Source organism: Bos mutus, chromosome 7, assembly GCF_027580195.1.
Source record: "Bos mutus isolate GX-2022 chromosome 7, NWIPB_WYAK_1.1, whole genome shotgun sequence".
Classification (NCBI taxonomy): Eukaryota; Metazoa; Chordata; class Mammalia; order Artiodactyla; family Bovidae; genus Bos; species Bos mutus.
In genome coordinates this window covers 25,245,653-25,258,745 of record NC_091623.1, presented here as the reverse complement: position 1 = coordinate 25,258,745, position 13,093 = coordinate 25,245,653, and the positions used below count along the sequence as shown (strand labels likewise).

Genomic DNA, 13,093 nt, shown 5'->3' with positions numbered 1-13,093 from the left:
AGTGCCCTGGTGGGGGCAGCTTGCTGAGATCTGTCTCTTGGGTGTTACAGTTCTAGCGGACCCAGGCACACCAGCTCCCCTGACCTCCAGAGTCAGGTGGTCAAGGGGCATTCCCTGGGTGGCAGCTGAAAAAACTGGGGCACCAGACATGTGTAAGAGCGTCCCTCTGAGGTGTCTGGAACGGTTCACAGTCAGCCCTTAGATGTGTGTTTAATTAGAAGCCTGCCCCTCAGGCTGCAGCCATAAGCTTACAGGCCTGTTTTTACAGAGAGACTGAGCTCCTTGGTCTATACTTTTTGCTGTGCCCAGAGGGTGTCAGAACTCTTTTCTCCATTGGTCACAGTCGTTTAGAACCTGCAAACATCAGTCCCCTGGCCACCAGAACTAGGCAATGTAGGGGTGCCTCCTGAGAGCAGCTGCAAACACTGGGGCACCAGACAAGCCTCTGGGAGATGCTGGCCGGCTGGAGAAGGCAATGACTGCATCCTCCAGCCTCCACTGTTTCCTGACAGCCCTTCCAGAGGCTCCTCTAAGTGGGCCAGACAGGAATCCTGCCCCTTAGGCCAAAGCCCCCAGACAAGCAAATAGCCCCTTTCTTGGAAAGACTGGGAGTGTGTCTGTTTGCTGTCTGGTCCCCTGGGAGTGGTGGTCTGCCAAGAACTGTCTCTCCAAATGTCATAGTTCCAAAGACCCAGGAATACAAGTCCCCTAGCCTCCAGAGCCAAACACTCAAGGGGTAGCCCCCTGGGTGGCAGCCACAAAACCCAGGACACTAGACAGGTATAAAAGTTCCCCTCCAGGAGATACTGGTGCTCTGAAGTGCAGTACAGGCAGAGCTCAAAGATGGGACTTACCAGCTTCCATCCCCAGAGAGTATCCCAGCAGGTTCCTGCCTCTCTGGCCAACACCTTAAGATCAGTAGGTGGACTTTCTTCACATAGAACCTGGGCATCTTTCAGACAGTTGTGCTTCTGTGCTGGGTCCTGTGATGAGTGAGTGCTCACGAGCTCTTTAAGAGCTATTTTCCTTTCACTGCAGGCTTCTGGGTCCCATGGCTGCAGCCTGTTGGTTTTGAAAGCCAGGTGCCTGGAGGGCTCATCTCTCAGGTGCAGGTCTTAAAAGCTGAGGTGCCTTACGTGGTGTACAAAAGAACTTCTCTCCTGGCTACTCAGAGAGAAGCTGTGGGTTTGTGAGCTTCCTCCTGATGGTGGGTAGCTGCACTGGGCCTGGGGTTTATGGTGAGATTGTCTCGAAGAGATGAATTCATGATTGTCCTAGGTTGCCATCTTGAACTGCCTCATAGACATAAAACCTCGGGCACCAGATGTGTGACAGCTCCCCTCAGGGAGATGCTGGTGCTCTGGAGCATGGCAGAGGGTAGGCATGAAGATGGTACCAACTGGCTGGAGTGAGGTAGCTGGGGAGAGATGGTTCCTGTCAGGAAAGAAAAGAAAAAGGATGGCTGCCAGTCTCTGTTCCCCAAGTAGGCAGGCTCCTGAACATTTCAAATCAGATGTCTTCCCTAGATGACTTCCCTTCAGTGCCTGGAGGCAAACAAATGATCCTTTCCCCCAAAAGATCTGGTTGCCCCTGGATCAGCTGTTTCCATGCTGGGTCCTGGAGAGGGTAAGTCTGAACACGCAAGTTGGTTTTCAAAGCTGTGTATTTTGAGACAAAAATTGAGAGCCCAGAAAAAACCCAAGCATATATGGTAAACTAATATCTAACCAGGGAGCCAAGAATACTCAATGAGAAAAGACAGTCCTTTCAATAGATGGGGCTGGGAAAACTGGACAGTCACATGTAAAAAATGAAACTTGACTCCTATGTTACACTAATCAAAAATAATAACTTGAAATGGACTGTGAGACCTAAAACAATGAAACTTCTAGCAGAAAACCTTTTTTAAGAAGTTCCCTGACATGGATCTTGGTAACAGTTTTTGAAAATCACATCTAAAGTATAATCAACAAAATTAAAAACAAACAAGTGGGACTCTATAAAGCCAAAAAGCCTCTGCATTGCAAAAGAAACCATCAACAAAGTGAAAAGACAATCTACAGAATGGGAAAAAAATACTAGCAAACCATATGGATCAGATCAGATCAGTCATTCAGTCGTGTCCAACTCTTTGCGACCCCGTGAATCGCAGCATACCAGGCCTCCCTGTCCATCACCAACTCCCGGAGTTCACTCAGACTCACGTCCATGGAGTCAGTGATGCCATCCAGCCATCTCATCCTCTGTCATCCCCTTCTCCTCCTGCCCCCAATCTCTCCCAGCATGAGAGTCTTTTCCAATGAATCAACTCTTCACATGAGGTGGCCAAAGTACTGGAGTTTCAGCTTTAGCATCATTCCTTCCAAAGAAATCTCAGGGCTGATCTCCTTCAGAATGGACTGGTTGGATCTCCTTGCAGTCCAAGGGACTCTCAAGAGTCTTCTCCAACACCACAGTTCAACAGCATCAATTCCTCGGCACTCAGCCTTCTTCACAGTCCAACTCTCACATCCATACACGACCACAGGAAAAACCATAGCCTTGACTAGACGGACCTTTGTTGGCAAAGTAATGTCTCTGCTTTTGAATACGCTATCTAGGTTGGTCATAACTCTCCTTCCAAGGAGTAGGCGTCTTTTAATTTCATGGCTGCAGTCACCATCTGTAGTTGATTTTGGAGCCCAGAAAAATAAAGTCTGACACTGTTTCCACTGCTTCCCCATCTATTTGCCATGAAGTGATGGGACCAGATGCCATGATCTTTGTTTTCTGAATGTTGAGCTTTAAGCCAACTTTTTCACTCTCCACTTTCACTTTCATCAAGAGGCTTTTTATTTTTTTTTTTAAGAGGCTTTTTAATAAGGGGCTAATATCCAATAAAGGCCCCATATAACCCAAGAGCAAAATAATCATCATAAAAATGGGCCAAGGACCTGAACAAACATATTCCCAAAGATACGTATGAATGGCCAGCAGATCCATGAAAAGATGCTCAATAACCCTAGCCACTAGGGAAATGCAAATTAAAACCACAATGAGATAGCATCTCATGGCTGTTAGAATGGCCATCATTAAAAAGACAACAGATAACATGCTGGCATGGATGCAGAGAAAAGGGAACCCTTATACACTGTTGGTTGGAGAAGGCAATGGCAACCCACTCTAGTACTCTTGCCTGGAAAATCCCATGGGCGGAGGAGCCTAGTAGGCTGCAGTCCATGGGGTTGCTAAGAGTCAGCCAAGACTGAGCAACTTCACTTTGACTTTTCACTTTCATGCTTTGGAGAAGGAAATGGCAACCCACTCCAGTGTTCTTGCCTAGAGAGTCCCAGGGATAGCAGAGCCTGGTGGGCTGCCATCTATGGGGTCACACAGAGTCGACATGACTGAAGTGACTTAGCAGTAGCAGCAGCATACACTGTTGTTGGGAATGTAAAGTGGTACAGCTACTACAGAAAACACTATGGAGATGCCTTAAAAATATAAATATAGAACTACCATATGATCCAGCAATTACACTTCTGGGAGTTTATCCAAGGGGAACACAAAGACCAATCCCAAAAGATATCTGCACCCCCATGTTCACAGAAGCATTATTTACAATAACTGATTCATGGAAACAACAAGTGTCTACTGGCGGATGAATGAGGAAGCGGTATATGATGAAATATTATTCAGCCATAAAAAGACGAGGAGATCCTACCATCTATGACAACATGAATGGATTTGAAGGCATTATGCTAAAAGAAATAAGTCAGAGAAAAACAAATACTATGATTTCACTTATATGTGAAATTGGGAGGGAAAAAAGCAAAATACCACCCATCCCCAACTCATAGAAAAAGAGAAAAATTCTTATATCTATCAACATATGAGATGATGGATATGAACTAAACCTACTGGGGTAATCATTTCACTCTATGTGTACATGAGACCATCATGCTGTACACCTTAAAACTTATACAGTGATGTATGTCAATTATTTCTCAAAAGTAGAAGGAAAAAAAGCTTGATGTTTTGGGGGCTTCTCCCTCTAGGTACAATTCTTAAGAGTCGAGGAAGCCTGATGTGGAGGTTCAAACCCTTACTCCTCAGAGAGAGCTCCCTCCTGACCATAGGTTGTCAGGCTAGGAGTGGAGTTTATGGTAAGACTGTGCCCCTGCCTCTCCTACCTGCTTCAATGCGGGCCTTCTCTTGTTGGTGTGTAGACAGCACTCAGCCAGTTTTCAGGTTATTCTCAGAGGCAGTTCCATATGCAGCTGGAAATCCCGTGTGTTGGTGGGAAGAGATGGGTTTATGATGCTTATGCATCACCATCTTCAAAGCTTTTTATGTTTTTTTTTTTTTTTAAAAGCTGGTGGTAAACCTTTTCTAATTCCAGGTAAGTTTAAAATTAAAAAAACAAAATGCCAGGTCATGCATTTTCGAACATTAATTTGCATACCAGCAACACTTCCCCATCATAAAAAAACAAAAACAGAAACAAAAACAGCAGTGTGTCTTTTGAAAAGGGGGAACCAGGAAGTCAGATTTCTTGCCTTAATCCCAATCCAAAATGTAGGGTAGATAAGTTTTATCATAGATGAAAAACTACAACAAAGCTTCTAAGTATTTGAGGGGAAAGACAAGATAGGTCACTGCTTGTGCCCTTTGTTTCCCAAACAGAAAGCCTTTCCTGCTGGGGAGAAGCCACTGAAGCACAAAAACAGAGCAGCCATTGAGTTGGAAGGTGGAAGGAAGGGAGAAAAGGGAGGGAGAAAACTGGGTTTTCTGGTTCAGTCAGTCAGTCAAGGCTGAAAATCAAGGCAGCTTAACCTAGATCTTCAAATCACCAACAATACTTTTTTGCCAGAAATGTAACTTTGGACTCCAAACTGTTGAGTTTTCAATAATATTTGATCTGTCACTTTTTCAGGAATCAATAAATTTACAAAAAAGCTTCGGAATCCGTATGCAATTGATAACAATGAACTACTCGATTTCCTTTCCAGAGTCCCTTCAGATGTGCAAGTGGTATGTAGATTTTATTAACTGTTACTGCGGGCATACGTCATTTTATTGGGCTTCACAGGTATTTGCTTTTCCCTGACTGAAGGTCTGTGGCCACCCTGTACTGAGCAAGTCCATCGCTACCATTTTTCCAACAGTATTTGCTCACTGTGGGTCTGTGTGTCACATTTTGGTAATTCTCAAAATGTTTCAAACTTTTTCATTATTGTATTTGTTATGGTGGCCTGTGATCATTGATGTTACTGTTGTAAAAAGATTACTACTTACTGAAGGTTCAGATGATGGTTAGCATTTTTTTTTTTAAGCAATGAAACACTTTTAAATTAAGGTATTGCTTTTTTAGATGTAATGCTATTGCATACTTAATAGACTTTCATACATCATAAACAGAACTTTTATATGCACTGGAAAACCAAAATATTCATGTGACTTTACTGCAATGGTCTGGAGATAAACCTGCAATATTTCTTAAGCCTGTATCATTTTTAATGTAGTGTGGCACTGGATTTTCACGTTCATATCCATTTAATTTTGAAGGTCTTAGAAGAGCCAGGTAAAGTTAATAAAGCCTGTAGAAGATTTTGCCACTCAGGGATTAGTCCAGTTGAGGTGTTATCCAACAAGAAACTTATAGAGAAGATGGGGAATGAGAGAGCTTTGCATACAGAACTTACCGGGGTGTCAGGGAGGGAGGGCAGTCCTCCTCCAAGGAAGATTCAGCTGGAGTTTGTGAAGGGAAGTCACTATTACCTGAAGGAAGAATTAGGAATATTAGATGATGAAAGCAAAGTGTGCCAGCAGACACTGAGAAAAACACTTCCCTAAGTAAACTGCATGGATTAGGTGAGTTTTAAAGATGGCTATTTTAGAGATCAATAAAGGGGGGGGGGGGGAACAGTGACTGATTTTTTTCTAAACCTTTTTATTTTATATTGGAATACAGACGATTAACAATGTTGTGACAGTTTCTGGTGCACAGCAGATTGACTCGGCCATACAAAAGTAACTGATTTTTGAAAATGGGGGCATATCTTAATCCTTTGAGGTTAATTAGTGCCCATTAATCATTAAATATTTTCAGAGTAAAATGAGAACTGTTTTTATTCAAACTATTGAAGCTGGTTGCAACAGTACCTTTTTCCTTTGCTTCTGTTGAGTCTTTGTTTTGGTATCTGACCTGAAGATGGGCTGGATGGAGATGAAGCCTATATTAAACAAGCACATAATAAATTGCAAAGAACCATTATTCCCCTGCAAAATAAATGGAGATTGCTCAGCTTTTAATGTGACGTGTGTATGGGTAGTGGAGATCCTGGCCTGCTAGCAAAGTCCCTATCAGGGCTCTCGTCTAGTTTCTGGCAATATTTCCCTGGACTTGCTCTGTCTTTCTATTGTTTTCTGCATCCCAGCTGCAGGTCTCAAACAGCTTCCAGAGGGAGCACTTTCCCCCCAAGCACAGTCTCTCAAATCCTTTGCTTTTCCTTCCTTTGCCAGAAAGTGGCCACCTGACCAGCCTTTCTCTGAACTCTGTTTAAACAGGTGCAATACCAAGAACTGAAACCAGATCCTTCTCATAGCCCATGTAAAAGGAAGAAAAACAATCTTGGCTAGCCAGCTCCCAGCACTGGGGAGACCAGCATCTGTTTGGGAGGATAAAAGAAAAAGCCTTCAGCCTCAGCAGCACTTCCTTTCTTTCTGTTTTTTATTTATTTTGCCTTTTTATCATGATTGAGAGAATTTGTAAATAGTGTACAAAGGCATATGTCTTTGAAAATATACTTCCATTGTACAGAAACAATTTGATAAAGGTTTAGCTATTGCTGCCTGAAAGCCTTGCTAGCTGTGGATAATAATATAACACTGGAACAACAAATGTAAGAATGGTTAACACTGGGAGATACACACTTCTCTAATTACAAGTGGAAAAACTAGAATATTAGATTAAATGCTCAGCTGTGCTCTGATTAAATCTACATAAAATGTAAATGTCAATTTGAATTTAAAGTTTTTTTTTTTAATGTGACTATTTTTTATCTGAAAAATAATCCATTACAGTTTTCTATGTTTTATACATTTCAAAAGGGAGGGGGGGAATCCCAGAACTTGAATAATGGAACAGATGCATTTCAACTTACATAGGTTCAGATCCTGATATTCATTCCTGTGCACATTATTTAGCTATGACTAGGCTGATTTTAAGCTAATGAATGAAAGTATAGTCACCTCAACAAGAGAATTTTCCATACGCTGAAATCCTACAAAGAAAATTTCCAAATCTTCTATCATTCCATCTAAAACTTTAAAATATCTACAGGACGATACAAAAAATACTGCCATGTTTATAAATGATTGCCTATAAGGATTTTTATACCAACCACTATTAATTTGTAGCAAGTCAGCAAATTAGCAACCCAGTTCAGTTGTCAAAAATCTAGCAAATTAAATTCACATTGCTTTGATGTCAGATTATGCCTCTGTGCATTTAAAAATATTTAATACTCAAGTATTTCACAGAAAAAAAAATGTATCTACTTTCTCATTAGGTTACTGAAATGTTTTAATGCATTTATGATTTTTGTTATTAGTGTGAATTTTAATATAGAGGAGAATGCAGTGTACTAAGTGATATGCCAGTGTCTCATTACATTCATTTTTAGAAAAAAATAATCATTCTAGAAAATTAGAATGCATGAAAACCTATTTTGTAAAATAAACTGCTTATGGGGAGGGGAAAGTTTGCCTTTAAAAATGTTTCACTATTACCATAGAATCTATACTTAAAAACTGCATTCCCAAGACTCTCATGTAGTTTTTATACCTAACTTCCTGATCTATCAAGGGAGTATAGCTCTAGAGAGAAAACTTGGTGAGGATGTCTTACTTCACTGACTTGGTAGGGGAGTAAGCTTGGTTGAAATTGCTGCAGACAAGTGTTTTGTACTACTTTATTAATAATGGACTGGGATAGGGTGAAGGTGAGGGTTATGCTGGAAAAATGTAGAAAAGCTAGAGCAAGAAATATATATTTCATTCTAAAAGAAGATACTTTAAAAATAAATTTAATCTCAAAGTTGATTTTTAAAGCATTTTTATTTTAAAGCTATGTTGGTAAATACTATTTCTTATGATAGAACTATTTTGATCTGTTTATTACACTATGCTTAAAAGAATGTTAAATTCCCTTTCTACAGAAAGGCCTTGACCTCAGTATGTTCTATTTAGTGCATCATGTTTATAATGATATGCTTACGTCCACATACCATCATTATTTGTTGCTAAGACATTATTCTCCATGAAGCTGATGTTATTATAGAAAGTTTACTGATAGTATAACCTGTTTGAAGTAACTTTTGATTATACTTTGTGTGAGATTTATGTTCCGTGCTGACACTGTCTATTCAAACGTCCACAACGCTGATATTCTACCACCTCAGATGTGGATAGTAACCATTAACAGATGACTGATTTCTCTTTGTTTCATTCTATCAAATTTCAGATGTTTGGTTCACTGGTAATGTTGACTATTCACTGCATTAAATAAAAAATAATCTTTTCTAAGAATAATCAGTACTTCTTTTTGGTGTTGAGAGAGGAATGATGGAAGATTACGTGTTCGTTCTCATATAAATGATACTTAAAGAAACTCAGGTTTGCTTTGGGGAAGGGGGGGAAAAAAAGGCTTTTCCTGAAACTTTGACTGTTGTAAAATAAAACCCAATATTTCTGGAGGGGTTAAGTATCCAGTGATGCTGCTAGAGGAATTAAGAACTATCTTGAGGCATGAAAGTGATATTCAGAGGAATCGTCACTGCTTTCAGAAACTACTGCATTCACAGGCTGGAAACAAGAGGCTGTGACTAATAGAATTTTAACCACTTCTGTCCCCTTCTCACCAATTCTGCCTTTTTAAAGCTGCTTTACCTGATTTGGTTTTGAGAGATTTGTAAACATGTAAATATTTTAAGATATCTTAAGAGCCTGGATGTCATTCTAACACCTATTTGGACTGCGATATACAGTAGTCACAAGAACTATTATATTTATATATATAAAACTATATATTCGTCAGTATCTTTTAGTGAGTGAATTTATTGAAAGTCATTCATTATCCAAACTACTATTATCGCCACTAACTGTGGTAATTTATAAGAAATACATATTTAGGATTTTTCCATTTATACAAAGAATGTGGTACTTGTTCATTTTGGTACTGTTCCACACATTCAAACTGATAGATGCTGTCGGGATTCCAAATTAATTGTGAACCTATGCACTAGGATAATCTGAACTGAAAGATTCTTTAAGTGACTCTGCTCTGTGATATTTTTATTGAGTACCAACTATACAACTTGCTCTGTCATAGGCAATGGTCAAACCAATGAAAATATTAAAATCAAATCCAGAGCTAAAGTACAGTGAGAGCAAATTTTAACTGATGTGATGATTCTGAAAGTATCTTTTAGAGAATCTCATTGTGTTAGTTTCTGAAAGTATCTTTTATGGAACCTTATTGTGTTATTTAAAAGTGAAGAAAAATTTAGTAGTAAGTTCTCTTATGCAGGGACCAGGTTCCCATTTTGATCTCAATATCAAAATATCTCCAATGCTGAAAGTAGTCTACTTCTATGTTAACAGGTCTTATTCAAAGGCTTTAATTTCAGTTTATATACTTGTTAAATATATTTAAATGTTTATTTTTGAGTTTTGTACTTAGCATTAAAAATAAATCAAAATACAAAAGGCAGTTACTGCTCCAGAAATATACAAGAGAGCCACCATCATACTTCTTGCAAAAGCCTCAGGTATTATCAAATTAAGGGTTAAATTTGGGGCTTTAAAGTCAAGTATGACTGTGTATTTGTGTACAGATACCTATTTATGTGTTTCATTAATGTATCTAGAATCAGCCTTTTCTAACTGCTTGGTCAAGTATGAATTAAAGCAACATAAAAAATAATGAAATGAATACTTACAGTACTGTCACTCCTTTGGATTATAATTCTCCTTCCAGGATGATTGGTATAACTCACTGAAAGAAAAAACATAAAACATCCTGTATTTTTTTGTTGAAACTGTTCCTCTTCTGCTTAAGTTTCTTTCTACATTTGTACAGCAGCAGTCACATCATAAGACTCATCCCAGTTGAATCTCTGAGAATTAAGAAGTATCAAGGAAAATTTCTCATCATGTAAGAATACTATGCAGATAAAAACTATTAAATGTCCAAAGTGGTCATATGCTCTAGAAACTAACAATACTGTGAAAGGTTTGATGGAATTTAATGATTCTATCTGTGCTTTTCCAAAGGGATCAAGGGTTAAGAATCACTCTCCCACAAAGGTGGGTGGAGAAGAATCAAATATGTTATTGGTTTCAAGTAAGTTTCCATTTATTGGGCTATTTCTTCATATGCTGAATTAGCAACAACAAAAAGTGTTCTATCACATTATTTATACAAAAAGCAGTATTTCTGTAGACAGGTTTTTTCTTTTTTTATGTATATGATAGTTGTGTCTACAAATATCACTGAAAAATTATATGACTCCACTTAAAAAAACTTAACAGCACTGCTCTTTTGCTTTCCTCTATTCGATGTTACTAGATTAAGGCAAAAGCTCTATTTGTATTAAGGAAAACAGAAATAGGTAAGTAGCTGTGCCAAAGTGTTTCCAATTTGTAGCAAAAATAAAATTGCAACATAATTGTCCCCTGCTAGATTCTTCAATGGTCTTTCAAAAGTGAAAAAGAATGATCAACCTGAGAATCGATGAGCAAACCTAAAAACCAACCACCTCTTATTTTCTCAGGAATAAATAAATGGATCTGAGGAGACCTGGCTAAATGAGGTTGTTACTGCTACTAGTGAGGCAAGATGGTCATACTAGGCTCAGCTAGTATTCTAGCTAGCTTGCCTCTTTTCTCCAAGCAAGAATACTAGAGTGGGTTGCCATGCCCTCCTCCAGGGGATCTTCCCAATGCAGGCATCGAACCCAGGCCTCAAGCTTGCAGGCAGATTCTTTACTGTCTGAGCCACCAAGGAAGCTCATTTTGGACAAAGCAAACTTCACTTGAGGCATTTTATTTTGCCAGAGTTCAAATGGTAAATTTAGGGGAAATGCTAAATGCATAGAGAAAGGTGCAGCCGTGGCCTCAACCACTCTTGACTACTAGAAACACATTTGAGACAACAGTCAAGACTAACTACAGAGACAGCTGGACCTTCGCAGAGAGGTGAGGCAGAGGAGATGCCAAGATTTGTTCCAAGTTCAGAGATCTTCTTTTAGTAAAGTCACTCAGAAAGCTGGAAACCTTCTAACTAAACTCTATATCATTTCCTCAAAACATTCTTCCTCCGGTACTGATTATGACACTTTAAAAGTCAAAATCTATGTGTAACATGTCATAGTTAAACCATGGAAAACAATTTATTGATGTCAAGAACTAATAAACTCTCCAACCTTACACAATAGTATACCTACCCCTTAGTCTTGTCCTGGAACTCTTGCAAACTTCAGATTTCACTAATACAGAGACTAAGTAAACCACAGGAAGGTCTCTGAAGCACATGGTAACCCACCCAGAAAAATAAAATACTATGTATATGTGAAGAAGTATTAATAGTTTTAAAATCAACCAATGTGGTGTTCTATTTTGTTTGAAACTGCTGAACATTACTTTTTAAATTTCCCTATTGAAAAAAAAGCATCTTCAGATATAATAGAGAAAAAATTTTAGGAGGATATTGCAGAACATCCAGCACTTGACAATTTAACCAGGAATCAAGCATACTAATACTAACTTTTATAGTGTGGGTTACCATGTACATACCATTCCTGTGGCACTATGATGCTAGTACAGAGAACACACATGTACTTGGATCTCCCAATGACTGTAACAACAACACAAGCAGGTGAGAAATGTACCCCAAAGACAGTGATGTGATACTCCCCAGTGTACTATAATTATGATGTAGGTATAGGATGTAGTTAAAATACTGTACTTTGAATTGCACTTAAAACAGTAGCTTACGAGAAGTCATTTTCCTCACCTTCACAGAAGAGGTGAAAAATAACATGCTTTTGCGGCAAGACATTTTCAGAATTCTCTCACTGGACGACCGACTGCTTACATCTGAATTTATGTTGTAAATAGTATGTATCTAGAAGGGAACTTCTTCAGATCTATGATAGTAAAAGACAACAATTATCAATTTAATCACACAGTATTGAACTCCCTTTAAAGAAATTGAAGATATGTGCATACAGGCTCAGTTGTGTCCAACTCTTTGTGACCCCATAGATTGGAGCCCGCCAGGCTCCTCTGTCCATGGGATTTCCCAGGCAAGAATACAGGAGTGGGTTGCCATTTCCTCCTCCAGGGTATCTTCCCTACTCAGGAATGGAACCTGCGTCTCCTGCATCTTGTGCATTGTAGGTGAATTCTTTTACCATCTGAGCCACTTGGGAAGCCCAATTAAAGGTATAACCTTTGATAAATTTAGCCATCATTTAATCTTACAGCTTCTCCCTGCTTTTTGGTGTAGAATCTGGAAAAAAAAAATCAGAACAAGTAACTAATATCAGAAAAGGCTACTAATGAAGATATGGTAGCACGAGTCCACAGGGTATTATTAAATGATGTTTAATCTTTAGCAATTCAGGAATCCCCCTCAACAGTAAAGACTCCACTCAACATGGTAAGGCTACTGCTTTGAAGAGGCTCAATAGAAGACAAAAGCAGCATATCAGTAAAATAAGACAGATTGACATTCAAAGGAAGGGCATATAGTCCGAGAGTACTGAGATCTACATTAGGTGATACAAAGCTTACTTTTATCCTTACCTTGAAGAAAAATGGCATATTTAAAAAATGCACTTTATATTAAAAAAATCCAGTAGATGCTAATTTAAATAAGACCACTTTAGAAAAATTTCAAGACTGATTTTTATTTATATTAGGAGCGTTACTTTAAAAAATACACTGGCTACAAGTATTACAGACAAATATAAATCATGTTACAGGGAAACTTGGAGAAAAACAAATACAACTACTATTAGCAATGGACTTGCTTACAATCTTTTCC

General features: G+C 38.8%; 1 protein-coding gene across 13 annotated transcripts in view; it reads left to right on the top strand.

Moving 5' to 3' along the window:
* The window catches only part of MCTP1 (multiple C2 and transmembrane domain containing 1), a 572,148-nt gene extending 562,244 nt beyond the window's left edge, over positions 1–9,904 (top strand). For 4 of the 13 annotated variants that reach the window (XM_070373145.1, XM_070373144.1, XM_070373138.1 and 1 more), the window contains 3 exons: positions 4,038–4,145; positions 4,916–5,013; positions 6,550–9,903. In XM_070373145.1, the coding sequence (XP_070229246.1) occupies positions 4,038–4,145; positions 4,916–5,013; positions 6,550–6,621 (278 nt within the window). In that variant the 3' untranslated portion in view covers positions 6,622–9,903. Of the gene's footprint in view, positions 1–4,037; positions 4,146–4,354; positions 4,382–4,915; positions 5,014–6,549 lie in introns of all 13 variants that reach the window. The other 9 variants (XM_070373140.1, XM_070373142.1, XM_070373137.1 and 6 more) reach the window with 5 other exon arrangements.
* Positions 9,905–13,093: the final 3,189 nt, after the last annotated feature.